At 33.8% G+C, this 16590-nt stretch overlaps 1 protein-coding gene across 1 annotated transcript in view; it reads right to left on the reverse strand.

The window, feature by feature from the left end:
- Positions 1-16590, reverse strand: part of C2CD5 (C2 calcium-dependent domain containing 5) — a gene marked incomplete at its 5' end in the record, with an annotated part of 63098 nt that overhangs the window by 39481 nt on the left and 7027 nt on the right. The window contains 4 exons of the mRNA XM_009697169.1: positions 2172-2280; positions 6961-6993; positions 7939-8024; positions 14983-15107. Of these exons, the coding sequence (XP_009695471.1) occupies positions 2172-2280; positions 6961-6993; positions 7939-8024; positions 14983-15107 (353 nt within the window). The remainder of the gene's footprint in view (positions 1-2171; positions 2281-6960; positions 6994-7938; positions 8025-14982; positions 15108-16590) is intronic.

The raw sequence follows: 16590 nt of genomic DNA on the forward strand, positions 1-16590 counted from the left end.
TAAATTACTTGCTTCACGGACACTGAGCTTAAAGCTACTACAAAATAATCATCTGAACGGCTTTCCAGATTGATATTAAATTATTCTTAGCAATACTATTTTATACAATGGTTTGCAATTTTAAAGAAAGCCTTTAACAACAGTAAAACAAGACATTTAGGCATTTGATAATTAAACAAATTTAAATTTGAACCATTAACCTAAATATCCTATAGAGTTTTTAAGAACTTCACTGAGCTGCCATAATTTCTGTCAGCATATGTAGTACTGAATGACTAGTAAAATACCTGAATTGAAACTATTCCAGTCTAGCAGTTTGTATGATCTTGTGTTACCCATAATTCCGACAAAGGCTGAGTTCAAAACAGCAAATTAGTAGATCAGTTATAGGAGCAGAATAGTGAAAAAAAACTACCAACAAGAACACAATTGACAACACCACTCCACAGGAACTGGAAAGACACAGACAGCAGAGTTAATAAGAGGCTGAAATAGAAAGGGAAAAAAGGAGCATGCTATAGCAATCTAGCACTAGGCGTGATCAAAGTGTACAGTATATAGCAATTACTGTCTTATCGATAAGTTCTCAATTCACCTTCAAATGTTCTTTCCTCTTCTACATTTTGGTGTTCATTCACCAGTTTATGTTTCCTTTAATATTTTACAGACTTATTTGACTCAAATGTTTAGTATGATTATCACTGTATCAGAAATTTTTTTTCCTACTTCTTTACCTTCCCTCCCATAGCCACATGCCTTCATTCCCCCTTTTGTTTCCATTGTTTTGCAATATACTGAGTTCAAAGTATCATGCATCTTACATTCACTTGTCAGGAGCAATCTACAAAAACACTGCAGAGAGTCACTTAGATCTGCAAATAGGCATCTCTTATCTTCTCTTCTGTCTTATCCTGCTTTCAGTCAGTTGGTAAAAATAATGGACTGCATAATGAAAGAAACTGGTTTTTAAAACTTCTGAGCAAAATTGATTTTTTTTTCATTTTGTCTTAAATAAATGTATCACACAGTAAGTTTTGCACATAACTGACTTGTATTAGAAATCTTTTGAAAATACAGAAGCCTAAGACAACTTTCTGGTAAAGAAAGGGAGGACTCACATATAAAATACACTTTGATGTTTCTCTTAATCTTCTCTCCACTGTGTAAATAAACCTTACAGATAGGAAAAAGAGAACAACATTGTGTACTTATATGCTTTTTTAAAAAATCCCTTAAAGTAGGGGGTTTTAACTTAATTTAAGTCTCAGATTTTATTTCATGTTGTCAGTTTACTGAATCTTTAGATTCTACCTGCTTGCAGAATTACTTGCTTTGGGCCACAGAAAGAAGAAAAAAAAAAGGGAAAAATATATATTTTTTTTAAAATTGCTTTTAGAGAAGCATTTGCACAAAATTTGTTTTGTTACTCCTGACTAGTGCATGCAAAATCACTACAGGTGCTCTTTTTTACTCTCCTCTGTCTGTATTTTTAAGTGCGCTGTTAACTCCAACTTTTACAGAGTGTTCCTCGGCTTGTCTCGGTGAATATAACAACAAAGTCTTCAGAGTCAAAATTCACTTAATTCTGATGTCAGAATCAGGACATGCAAAATACGCATGTTCCAGTACTGGGGTTCCCATGTAAATAATACATAAAAATCTTAAAGTACTGTTCAGTATATATTTTTAAGAATAGAAACAAAGCTGTAAAGGTTTTATCAAAAGAGGTTAAAAACGTGTATTGAGCTAAACTGTAGTCATTAGTCCTTAAGGATTTCAAGGAGTTGAAAATTAGAAAACATTTATAGTTAAGATCACGTATTTAATCTTATTTTTGTTCAAATGGAAAACTTGCATCAAGTTTTAATATTAAAAAGTGGTAAAAAAATAATTAAACTCTCAATAATTCCAAGATAGTTTTTAGTGCAAAATTACTGTATTCTAAGTACTTTACTATTTCATTAACTTGCTGAAAAGTTTAAAAACATACCCGCTGAATGACTATTATTTTTCAAACTTAAATGATTATTTGAAAAATATTGCTGTCAATATACACTGTTAGAATAGATTTGTATCTATTCAAATACAGATGTTATAAAGTTACAAAGGTTAGAAGGACGTGATCATTATGACTGGACTTGGGCAAGGAAATTGTTCTTGTGTTAACATACCAGGATTGTGAATGCGATCCAGGAGCTTCACAGACCGTGCACTGACAACACCACCAACGTGGACAAGAAAGCCTGGTGGAAAGGTCGTCAAGGTAAAAAATGGAAATTCCTGTTATAATTAAAAACAAACATCAAATGACTGCTTACCAACCACTGCTGATTGCCAATAAACATGCAATGAAATTATAATTTCCCTGAAATACAAGCAAAGCAGTTACATTAGGCCAAACATGTCCTTCAGGCTTACTAAGCACTACATAACCATATGTCTTCATATACCCATAGTATAGTAAAAGCAGAGGTATCATACAATGTAAGAATACTTTTCCCCCATAGAGTTGTATCTCAGTACAACATTAATAAATAATCGAAACTTCACATTTGTGTTAACAAAGCCTCTATTGGTCCACCTTTAGGGTGTCAGCTAAACAACATAATTCTACTTTCATTAGCTGATGCAAAATAAAGGAATGTTTATCTCCATTTTGTAGGTCTTATTGTTACAACTGACTGCAGTTTGATGCTGAAGCACAGGGTAAAACAAACTGTAGTCTTGCAAGAACGATGAATGTCTTACTACAGGAAAACATACCTAAGAAATACTAACAGACTGTTCTGCTAGTGTTGTAACGTCTAAATGTAAGAATCCATCTTCTAGTATAAAGCATCAGTCTTTGAAAGACAACTGTAAACTCTTAAACTAAGGAAATTCACTTCCAATTCATTTGCATAAATTAGTTTTTACTAATTCATAAATAAAATGAAGACTCAGTAAGTTTCAGCAACTACTCAAAAAGGTAGTTCATACAAAAGGCAAAGTAAGTGATAACAGTAATTTTTCATGACACGTGATGAAATAAAACAGTCATACTCAAAGGAGGTGAACCCAAAACCAGAAGATTTTATTTTCTACAGAGACATTCTATGGAATGTCTAATACACATGTGATAGCACATTTATGGGGGAAAGGCAATAGATTTATGTTCAGCAATTTTAAATGCATAGAGGCAAAAAAAGAAAAAAGAAAAATCATGCAATCATGGTTTGTATAGTCATGATGATTAGTTAAATGGAAAAAATAAACACCATAATTTTATATGAAAGTACAGTACAGTACAGATTCCTTTCTCACATACTTGAAGCACTTGCAACAGTACAGTTCAACTGAGCTTCTACCTGAACAGTGTACATGCTGCGGACTAAAGGAGGATCACGGTTCTTCCAGCAATACATGGCATGAAAAGTCCTCTTTAACTAAAGCCCAATGTAGATTTAAAAATTAATACTCCAGAATTCTTACCACCCTTGTTATTAGAACTCTTACAACTTTTTTAATGTCCTACAAACTTCAAGTTTTCTGCCTTTTCATTTGGCTTAGACTTTCACAATTAAGAGGCAAACTCTGAAATCGGCAACCACAGTATCAACAACCAGAAGCAAAAAAAAAAAACCACTCACATCCCAAAAAACACTAAAACTTGCATTTGTGTCTTATGATGCAATCAAAAAGCAGGAAGATTTCACCACAGGACTCTGCAAACCTACTTGACTACTCTGTCTTCAGGTGCACCAATACATCTCTAGAGAGGGCCACAGAAAAGATTCCCCCAGAAGATTCTAACAGATCACAAAGAACTTTGTAGGTTATCAGAACAGCCAAGAAAGCTCTGACCACAACACAGTCTGAACTCCTTTTCTGTATGTCTTTCATGCCAGAAAATGGAAAAAATGCAGTACAACAACACTTTGTTAGAATCCTCTTTCACAGTGACTTTGTAATATCAACTGTTCAGTGATTCACAAGTATACTGATAATATTTGTCCTTGTGTAATTCCATGACACTCATTCTGCCTTATATTTAAATATGTAACATCCATGTTTGCTCTGTCCCTTGAATATAGTTATCCCACGTTAATGACATTAAAAATAATTAGCTTTCCGAGAACTACAGAAATCAAGTCTACTGCAAATGCCACCTATATGAAATTCCATTAAGCTTACATTACATTTATACTTTACACATACATATGTACACTCACACTTACATTGTTCTAAAGCAGTATGCAGTGAACAAAGTGAACGATAACCCCACGGTCTAAAGCATAAGCAAATCTGACGCTTTTTAATCTATATGGAGATTTGGAAATTACTTTCATGTTTTGTTCGTTTTCATAAGGCTGTGTACTGCAAGTAATTTCAACGTGTTCAGACTTCCAGTTTGCCTGATCCTCTAGACTAAAAACCAGGAATAAGACTTTAAAATACTAACATGATTTCATCTTAGTCAATGTATCGATACTTGCAAGTCTGTATTATACTTTCACACAAAAATGTCGTATCAGTTAATTTCAGCCACAGACAAATCTGAGTAACCAACTCACTGAACCATTCTGACAATGTCTCATTCAGACACAGATGGAATTCCATCACTTCATATGATGGCTTTTTTTTTTTCCTTTTTTTATGATCATTTACAGGTTTGGGGTTTTTTATTATTATTTTACTCAAATACACATTCCAGCCTCAATTACATGGGGTAATCTGTAATACTTCAAAATTATAAAGCTATACTTACTGCATGGAAAACAGAGATTCCATAAGAACCAGAAGTGTTTCCGTATTGCGGATCTCCTCTACTACTGCAATTTGCAAATGACTATCTTTACATCATGTTGACGCAAGCACAGAATATTCCCGTGTATGAGAAGACACAATGATCTTACAGTTTCCAAGCTACAACTGAAGATGGTCAATCATTTTACCAATACCGATTCACTATGCCATTTCACAGTCATTGACTGCATAGACTCTGAAGGAACTGTCACTTGTTTAATCCTTGCAACTATACAGAGATTTCACAGTTGGCATTTGGGGAAAGTTTGATACCGCTACAATAAAATCCTTATAAATACTTAATACAATGTTTAAAAATGTGTATACACATACACATATTGCTAGTATTCTTCTTTTCAACTACATTTCATACAAAGACACACAAAATAATGAAAAAGTACATGGAACAAGGCGACACACACATATCATTTGGTGTTAGTGCCAGCTGAAGCAGTTCTCAGATTCCCTTCCAGCCATCTACTTATTCCCATCATTGGACCACTCCCTCAGATAAATGCTCAAAATGCTCAGGTATGTTCATAGAGCTTTTGGAGCAGACTCCAAGCAGGGAATTAGTCCACATTAAAATACCAGTAATTTCCTGGTTAAATTATTTTTATTCTAAGCACATTTATTGTGCCATCTCACAAGGTGGCTAAAGAGTCTTACAATTTTTCTTCAACTGAACTGAGGAGATGGGCTGGATAGTAACAAGAAGTTGCTGGAAAGAAAAGTTGCTTAAGTCAGCATTTCAGCCAAAAGAATCACACAGAGAACTGCACTCTAACACAACAATTATCTAGCAGTGCTCTTCAGAGATGAAGACCAACAGATCTCCATTTTGAAAAGGCAGCAGTAAAGATCTCTCAAGCACTTGCAGAATGCAAACGTGGAGGAATAAACAGCATTTGGCCAAGTTGAGGTCAACAGAAATACAAATTACCATCCAGAGCAGCATTTGGCCATTTAAAATCCTCAAAAATACAGGCTAATTTTTTATGAGTAAAATAACCTCGAGTTTCCCACTGATTAAAATATAGCATATGAATTTATAGATAAAAATATACACAAAGAAAGCTGTGCTATAGTTAACACTTGCTATCAACAGGCATCCTGTGAATTGCTAAAAATATACTAATGTACAACATAACATGTATGTGAGTTTTCCACAGCTGGTGTATTTTCCCCAGAAGAAATTGAGTAATGTTACCCTTCAAAAAAAATCTGTTCTGGTTTGCAATTAGGGTTAAGTAACACATTAAAAATACATTTGATTTAAAAAAAGCTGTGGAGACATCCAGTTAAATTAAAGGTTTTAACATGCCTTAGCATCCCCATATACCCAAATAAACTCAATTAAGATTAAAAAAAGCATACTATATATCTAATACATGCAGATATGTATTATACGTATTATTCTTTGTTTTCCCAAATAAGCACTACCCTAACCAATCCAGCAAGTAACTAGAGTGCACTATTTATGTGTGCACTATTAAAACAGATAAAATAACTAGAACGAATAATAATTATAAATTAAGTAATTCAACTTTAAAGTAACCGTAAGTGGTAACCATAGCAAAAACATATCCAACATGAAATTTCCAGAAAGACGGTATGAACATATCGTTTGTATCAATTAATAGTCCGCATGCTTTGCTACATCATCATCAATAGCACTCAACATGTCTCCATCCCATTTTACAGTATTTTTTTCCACTAAACAACGTACAGGACTTATCAAAACAATGTGCAAATAATTCAAGCTCTAAAAATACATTAAGTGCTCTTAATTTATATTTTTAATTGTTTTTAAAAAGCTTCCTAAGGAAGTAACAGATCAGCCATTAAATGTCTGAAACACTAGCAAAAAATAAAAGTAAACAGAGAAAATGCTCTTTTGAAAGCATTTTTTTCCCAAAACTAAAACATTAAAAGCAAAAAGCCATGGATTTGTATTTAAAGAGAAATTAAAATTTTAACTGAAATGTATCAACATGCAAAATACTAACCAAAAATATGCCGATCTGATAAATGCTCTTAACAATGCATAAACAAGATTACAAAGAAATCTGCAAAACCTCACGAAAAAGAAAAACAAAGTATTTCAAATAATTGTTTAGAAATCCTCAACAAGAAAAAAGGGCTACAAAGAGTCACACAACATTTTGAACATACCCGCCTTCTATAGAACCTATGAGGCGATCCTCCCTTAGCAATGGATAACACAAAAAATGAGAAGAGAATCATCCACTTATTCAAAATAGTAGCTATTTACTTATATTTCACAGATGTAGCTGATTTTGTTTTCAACAAATGTATAAGGTTCTATGTAAGTAGTTCACGTAGTCAGAAATTGTAAATAAACTAGAATTTATTTCTGAATAGGAAAACATCCACATTTCTTCCTTAAAGACACCTCATTACTAACATATTGACAAAAGTAATATACAATCTATAATAAAAAGTTGCAAGGACTCATTCCAAAAGTCAAACAAATAATTAAAACCACTGTTTTTATTATACAGTATATTAAGCATAATAACAGTTGGCATTTTTAGTCCTATAGAAGTTCTTCAAAAATCTGTACATCTATAAAGCCCTTTTATTGCTTGGGAAGTGGTTTAGCTCTGTTTAAAATACCATTTTATAAAGGCTACATGCACACCATTTCATGTAGTAGAACAAAGGCTAAATTATGCACCAACTCTTATTTGTCAAACCTGAAAGTTTTTGCAATTATAAATGGGATTTTCACCTTGTTTAAAGCCATTCCAAAGTTTCTGAATTTGGCTTCTATAAAACTTAACTAAATACATGATAGTAAAGTACTAATGTTGCACATGCATCACTAACTTACAAAGACTAAACAGCAGTAATTTTTGCTATAACTGTTTCTTACAGCATCAACTGTAATCACTTGAGTGCTGTGCATATTACAGTTATCTGCTCCAGTTTTCTTAATGCTTTAGTAATGTATTAAAATTTAAAGAAGTTGTGTATAAAAGGCCATTAAACATTCAACACTTGCAGTAAGTTTTCAGACCTAAAAATTACACATATTTTTTTAACAGAAAGTAACAGGAAACATTTAACTTACTACAAGCTAAATTTTCAATTTGAGTAGATCAGAAATGCAAGTATAAAATGCCTTACCCTTTGTTCCAGAGCTGACTGAGTCTGTTGTCTTAAAAGAGTTTTAAATGGCCCCCCTTCTTTTCCAGCACTCCCACTGCCCATTCCTGAAGAGTATCAGTACAAATGACATTCAAAGAAACATACATTAGAATTTGTAATCAAATTTTTAATTTTAAAAAATATATAAAAGAGTCATGGAATACAGTCATGGAAAACAGTCACATTATCTTCATAGTTTTAATTTTCAGAAAAAAAAACACTTAGCATCACAGTTTAATTTGTGTTTGGGGGTGGTTTTCACATGATTAGTAGTGTTTTTTTAGCATTTGGACAAAACCACCCGATCCAAGACCTTTTTCTGCTGTCAACCTGAATTTAAAAGAAAACTTCAAAGTACAAAGACTTAAAGATCTGAGCTTGCAATTCCTTCCTACGACATGTAACGACATTTTTTTTTTCTTGTTACTACTGGGAGTTTTGTCTACGATTTCAATATACATCTACCTTCTCTGCTTTTCACAGAAAGTTTCTACATAATCAGATTTTCAGCCCTTATCAAAAAGGGCTGCAAAGTCGTCATTAATTCCACACTGTTGAATGATGCCTCTCTGCCAGGTTATTTCATAGCCAAGTATCTCTCTCTACTATCGTTATCAGGGTTTTTTTAAAAAAAAGTAATAAAGATGTGGCTGAGAGTTTCAGAGTAACTAAATCACCTCTCCTAACCACTGGGAGGAGACTGTACAAATAATTACATCAGTAGCAATATAATGCATGATTGGGACCAAAAAGAGAATTGCAAAGGCAACACACATCTTTGATCTGAAAAATAAACTCTGTATAAAATTACCAATTGTTTTAATTTTCTTTAATTTCTGTGCAATGAAATATTCACTCATCTGATTCATGCAAATAAACTAAGGACTACAGCTTAGCATTTAAAACTGTCACAGTTATTTGGTTACTATATTTGCACACACATAACCTGCAGATTATCTGTAAATGAAAACAAGACACAAACTCCAATTCTGCACAATAAAGGTAGTTCGTTCTTTCCTTCTTTCATGTATTTTACTCCCGCTCCTACCCCCCAATACAGGAGCTTTTCTGAAGAGAAAGTTTATCAGATTCACAAATATCTTTGCTATTGAATTATCTGTTATCAAGGAACTGTATTCTTAACTGAGTGTGTTGAGATGCAGGTTATATGTACGACAGTAAGTTATTTGCTTTATGGTTAGAAATCACAAAAGTAAAACCAAAGACATACCAAGATTGTGTTTTTCCTAAAGTAAACACAATGCTGGTGAATCAGATTTTCTTGGTAATATTTCATGCCTAAAAACATACTATCATTGGTATTTCTTGTATCTAAAACCATCAGTGCTAACTTCACAAAGCAAAAACAAACACCTAAGTTGTATAGGAAAGCACAGGTTAAAGAACAAAAACAAGTGTCAGGAGCAGGATGAAATACAAACACCACAGTGCAAACAGTTATGAATGAAGCCAAGATTTTCTTTTACAGAATTTGTAACTAATTTAACATAACAATTCCTTGCTACTTTCCTTTTTCTTCTGACCAAGGATCTAATAAACATGAATGAGATTGTATATATACATCAAAGTGCAGTTATTTGTTTTAACCCAAGCCTGGGAGATCTGGAAATAATACCAGATTTAATAATGTTTGTTAATTCATTCCTAACATTTTCAAAAATTACTAGGCTATCATTACGATGTAACTATATATTAAAATACTATAATTTTTAACAAATATTTTTAGCTGTTCTTGGATAAGGAAACAAAAGTATTAGTACATGTATAGTCCCATTAAACAAGATTAAATTGCTTTTACTATTTGGCATTGATTCCGAACACCATTGTCAGGGACTATACAATATTAAATACAGACAAAGATAGCATAAATACTGGACATGAAATAAACTCAAAAAGTACAAATCAATCAAAATAGTTTCTACAGAAAAAAAAGCACTAATATCAACTATTTAATTTAAATCCATAAAAATAATGCATGTCAGTGAAATGGAAAAGGAGGCAGTACAAATAAAGTTTGTATAGGCTTTGTTTGAAAGATTAAAGAGCAGAGCTGCTAGCCACCTAATAGCCATCATTTCAATAAATTATGAATGAATTAATGAGCAAGTGCTTGTTCCATGCAAAAATATAGGAACAAAAAAGTGAACGGAATGAGGGGGATTTAAAAAAAAAAAAAAGTAAATTATTTTAGTCCAATTACCAAAGGAAATTTTGCAAGGGAAAAGGAGAAAGTTCTGCAGCATAAATTACGTATGTTTCAAATCCTATAAGCCATTCTGAAGCTGTTTCAAGCTTCTGGTGCAGAGACGAGAGATGGTATGAATAGTCATGTAGCCAGCAGTTTTCAGAGGCTAACTGAACAAAAACACAGGGTTATAGAAGGCTGTGTGTTAAATGCCCCCATATCAACTAACAACAACATTTTCTTAAAAGTTTTTTTAAAAGGCCATAATAGATTGATCCTACCAGAAGCAGCCAGAAGCAGCTCTTCAGTGAAAGAAACACTTTTCCTCAGAACAACTGGGCTGACATGGCTAGAGTGTAGAGGGTTAAGGCTAGACCCCGAGAGGAGGAGACAGGACTTTTTAAGATGTGGGGAATCACAAGAGAGTGTAGGGGAGCTGGGAAACAGGAAAATCCTAGGTCCCTGTGGGGAAGGTGCTGTGGAGGAAAGTAATAGAGACAAAGAGATGTAGATTCAGAAGATGATTAAAGAAACAGATGGAAGAAATCAAAATGAAGCATTTTTTTTCTCCAAATGAACCAGCACTAACTGCTAAATTATTTCTCAATATACAAAGAAATGGAATGACAATACAGCTCCACAATGTGAATGAGAAGCATGTTCTCAAAAATCATGACCTGATTAACTTTATTTTGAAATTAGTTTTCTTAAAAGGCATGGTAACCTAACATTTATTTTAAATTTTGTACAAAATTTGCTAACAGATACTATGGAGTAAAAGCTAAATAACACAGTCTTCTCACACACTTAATCTGATTACTTTAATTATTTAGTTATAAGAAGTTATTTTCCAGAGAAGTCATGGATTTGTTTTATCATTTTTAGAGTCATAAATCTTGTAGAATTCTAAGTTCCCACAAAGAAAAGGAGTTCCCACCTTCTCAATTTCCTCCAAACATATACTATGTCACATCAAAAGGTATTACCTGATTAAAATATGTCTTGTTTTGTCAGCCTGATGTTCTTTTAGTTTACAGTGGCATAAAATATATCATTATTCACAGAAGTTTAACTTCAAACCAAAACAAGCTTTCTCAGCACAGAATAATTTCCCCTCATATTTAGACTAAATATAGACCAGAATGGATAACACAATCACAATTGTATTTATAAAAAAGACATTAAGGTAACATTCTCCTGATTTGGAGCTACTGAAAACTAAATGCTTAAGCAGATCCAAGTTTCAAATCTCCTTTATTTAGTTATTCATATTGTGCAATTGTGGTATCTGCACTCTTTTTTCAACATTAGTCTCCAGTTCAAACACGTGAATACACTAGCTACCTGACTGAGAAGTAACAGAGGAATGTACTGCAGAAACATTAGAAAATATTTCATTTTTCACATCAGCCAATCTGAGTAATAAGTATCTCAAATTTGATAATGTTTAATGTGTCACATGAGATGTTTGCATTTCTTTGCCATTTTTTTTTTTTCCCCCAAACACTAACATCACCAACTTTCACACTGAAACATTCCAACCTAGTAACAGCCTCAGGAAATGAAAACAGGTCTAAACATATACAGTGAATTGTTAAAACCAACATACTGAATTTAGTAGGTTATGGAAGTGTCTTCTGTGCATCACAAAATTTTTGATAAAAGGTAAAAAAAAAAAATGACTCAAGACATACTGTCCTTCTAAGCTATAAGATTCGGAATCTAGTATGTAACAGCAAGATATAGAATTTTTGAAAGCAACCAGCAAATCCTCTTAATACAAGTTTCAGTAGCAGAGTTAAAAAGCTGCTAAAGAGACGGTGCTAACAAGCATAGAAACATTGGGGCTGGAAGGGACCTTTAGAGGTCATCTAGTCCAACCTCCCTGCGGTGAGCAGGGACATCTCCAACTAGATAAGGTTGCTCCGAGCCCCATCCAGCCTGACCTTGAATGCCTCGAGGGATGGGGCTTTCACCACCTCTCTGGGCAACCTGTTCCAGTGCTTCACCACCCTCATTGTAAAAAATTTTCCTTATGTCTAGTCTAAATCTACCCTCTTTTAGTTTAAAACCATTACCCCTTGTTCTCTCACAGCAGACCCTGCTAAAAAAGCAAAAGTATGCCCATTGTTAGCTTTAATACTAAAAAAGATAGCTAAAAAAATCTTTATATACTTGAAAAAAATCCCTAAAAATAAGAGGTACCAATTACACAGTCTGTTTCAGTTCTGAATGAACTGACTAAAGACAAGAGGGCCAGCCCATCCACCTACATAACATTGCCAGGAATGATAAGGTTGCTGCTTTAAAAACTTGACAAATACACAGTGAGTTGCTACCTTCATAAATTCAGTACATTTACATCTATAAAGATGACCATCTATGTTACATTTAAATCCGTTATACAACACAACCCTTACCATGGAAAATCTGAACAAAAGAGGTTTTCAAATATTCAGTAAACCAAACACATGAGTTTGTGGTTCTCCTACGTAATAATCATCCAGTTATATTTGTAGGTCCTTTAAATGAGTGACCATCATAGGTTATCCACAAAACAGTCATCATTTACACAAAAGGACCAAAAAAAAAACCCACATGCTTTTGTTTGTTTTAAAACCGGTACAGAGAAGATTGTATTGAGAAAGACAGCTTCCTAATTGAGAACATTTTTTAACATATCTAGGGAATAAACTGGGTATAATATTTCATATAACTGCATTTGAATGCAACATTTAACTTATCTGCTTGGAAAAATTCTTAAAAGGGCTGATATCAAGTAAAGCTGAATCAAGTACTTCAATATGCTTAAATATTGTCTAGAGTACATGGAGACAAGAATGTTCTGAGCTTCAAATACCACAATTTAAAACACTATTTAAAAAGCAACCAAACTTTTAGAAACAATTCTGCAAAATAGTTTGCCCTATGGTAGTAAAACTCAGGGCATTGGTCACATAACGGACAATAAACAGACAATAATTCTTTGAGTTGTGCTGACATTATTACTGACATGATTCTAACCATAGACAAAAAAAAAAAGAGGAAGAAGGAAACAACAAGTTGAAGAAATTATGATAGACCAATGGAGAAAGAAAAATGCTCTTTGAAGATGGCTGGAATATAATTTAAGTTACTTTCAAAATGTATACTGTGTATGTAAAGCCATTTCCATAAACCAAGGAAAATAAAAAGACAGCAGCTGCTACATTTCTAGTATTGTGTTTCCAAAAACGAGTTAAAAAAAAAATCACAGAGAAATGTATACAATATACTTACAGCACAACACATTAGGCTTGAAGACTACACTGTTTTAGTAACACTGCCCTTAACACATTGTGGTGAGAAATGTACTCCCATGATTTGTAATATGAAATGGAGGAAATAAGAAAAAGGCAGTTACTTAGGACTGACTCCCTTAACGCTCCAAGATGTTTTATTTTGACTTGAATACAGTTGTGTTACAAATGTCATTTTAATGTTATCCAAAATAGTGGAAATACAGGCAGGATTTAAATTTTCACCCTACAGAAACCCTGTCAAGCTTGAGGTGTGCTATCTGAAGTCTCCAATTTCCACATCATTTTGATAACTTAAATGCCAAAAAGCAAAAAGGGGTTGAATGAAAATATAAAAAGAGAAACATAAATTAAAGAAAAAGTGGGTGGAAGCGCCTTACCAGTTTTGGGTGTCAAACTCAAATCTGTGTCAGAAGAAGAGGACTGTCGACTGTAGGACTTGGAAGGTGAAAAGGAATAGGTTTGGTTTTTCAGAGGGGTGGAGGGTCCTGATGAATGAGTATTGGGATTGGGATCTTCATTGAAGGGAATCCTGCCAGAAGAAGGTGGAAACATATTCAGTAATCCTGTGCCAAAGGACCTGGCTGACAGCAGCATGATCCAAACACCAGGATGGGATTGGGGCAGGGCCAGCAGCTATTCCTTAGGTGCGAGACTGGGGATGAGGCCAGAGGCAAAGAAATGCTGTTTTACCCATTCAGCATTCTACAGATAGATGCTGGTAATCTACAATGAAACAATTAAGCCAAATGAAAGGCATGAGATGTGATAAAAAAAATTATATATATGCAAAAGAAAAAATTGAAAACAGTTTATGGCTTAAAAATCTGGTCAAATACACAATGCTTTGAGTTAGTTTAATAAAGAAAAAATGATTTCAAATTATATTTGTGTTTATACATATTCATACATTTATGTATATACACACATATGCATTTTAAGGGGGAAAAAAAAAAATATGTTTCCTTATCCTATAGCACCAGCAGCATGCCACAGCTAAAAACAGAGCAAAGAGGAGAATCTTTATGGGAACAACTATATTGACAAACAATTCACTTACGCACAGATTGACTTACCTGATCTCTCAAACCATCTCTTCCACAAATGCCACATACCCTTCCTATAAGCATTTTAAAACCTAAATACCATATTTGAATTATGCTGGAAAGCAATTATGAACTCTAATAAAAACATTATTTCCTCCAATGACTATAAAATAGTGAATGTTCCCCATCAACTTATCTTTACTTCCTTTCTTAGGAAGTAAGCATGTTAAAAAGAAATGAAGAGTGTGGCTTTGTGGAAGAGACTCCAATGCATTTTCAAGAAACTATTGCCTTTGTTTCATCAGCTTCACACACAGTAGTTCTTCACTGACAACAGAAGGTGTGTCTCCATGAGAAAATGAGGGAGAAAAGATGGGTGGTACCTGCCTACACTGCCTGCCTGCCTGCACTTTGCGACCACTGTGCCTGTGGCCTGCCTCTCCCCAGCTCTTGAGTCTGAGCAGTCTCGTACCAGTGTAGATGAGAGTGGGAACAGACACAGAGAAGTTCTGAGTAAGTCGTGAGCCAGTAGCAGTGTGAATTGGGCTGTTGTGAGTCGAGCGGCATCCATGGCTTGGCGGATGAACCAGCGGAGACCTGAGAGAATTTGCAGCCAAGGTGGAAGAAAAGAAAACAATACATACAAACAGGTTGCAAAGTTATGTTATAAATGATTTCAGGGAAGTTTAGCTAGAGGAGAACTCTTACTTTAGGCAGACTCTAAGAATTTAAATTCCTAGCATGCAAGAGTCCAGATGAAATAAAAAGAGAGAAAGGAACAGCTTAAGCACTAGCTTGTGAATGCGTCACTGATTCTTTGGCAACAGGACATCAAGTTAGTAAAGCCAAGAATAAGAAGTATTAGTTGATTTTACTGGCTTTGAGAAACATTCCTATTTTTTGGGCTGAAGGACAATGATTCTGACAATATCCACCACGAAGCTGAACATGGATTATTTGGGGGGTGGAATTTCCACATTTTGCTCCAGAGTGAAAGCTACTGATTTATTTATGAATGCTTTTTAAGTTCGTAGTTACCAGGTCCACCTTTTTTTTTAAATCATCATTGTTATTTTATGTTGGATAGTACCCAGAAGGTCTTTTGATGGCAAATTTGTAAAATTAAGACAAGTTGAACAAGCTATGATTTGAAACAGAAACCAGTAATTTTGAGAAGTCAGAGCATAATGATGCCTGCACAACAAAAATGCTTAATTAATACTGTAATGACACAACAGTTCAAGTTAATGAAAATGGCTAATTCAATTAATACCTCGGAGAAACATAGCACAAGCAGTATACTTTTTGGTGTTGTTTTTTCCTTCCAGAAATTGGATCGTTCTACTAAACAGAAAATAACTAATTTATCCAAGCAATAAAGTAGTAACAACTCTAAGACGACTGCAAGTCTTTTTCTATTAATTTGTATGCACATTAAAAAATTGCATTCAAACTGTGTTTGGTGCTGCAGTAGATATAACAAAGATCAAGAAATTCTACCTTTCATCATAAAAAGTTTTCTCTGCAAGTACACTGTTTAACTCTACCTGTTTTGCAATAGCCCTACTTGTTTTGCAACAGTAAAAAGCAAAGCATACAAGAAAAGACAAGACTACTTCAGGGTCATTTTCTAAATCACTGACAGAACTGTCTGAATTCAAAATTTATCTTTTCTTATATGCTCAGCATAAATGATCAAACTTAATTGTACTGAACTTGGAAAATCTTGAATAGAAGGTCTATCACAAGAAGCCCTCACAAAAACATTTATTGTACACACATAGAGTCAAAGCAGAACTAATTATTAGTTAGGAAATTGGTGGATTACAACCCAAGGATACATAATGCCGTTGCTATATAAATTCAAAAAAGTCGTATTAAGGAAGGATTACCACTCCAACTTCTAAAGAAATAACATAAGTAATCCAACCTGAAACATTTCAAAATTGTGGAATATAAACTCAGTCACAGACAAGTAAAGCTACAAAAGAAAAACAAATTCTGGGGAAAAAAAGAAATCACACCAGTTATGTAAAATTGAATGAGTATGAAAAGAAGAGAGATGAAACTTGTTTCCCTA

Source organism: Cariama cristata, unplaced genomic scaffold, assembly GCF_000690535.1.
Source record: "Cariama cristata isolate BGI_N322 unplaced genomic scaffold, ASM69053v1 scaffold33353, whole genome shotgun sequence".
Taxonomy (NCBI): Eukaryota; Metazoa; Chordata; class Aves; order Cariamiformes; family Cariamidae; genus Cariama; species Cariama cristata.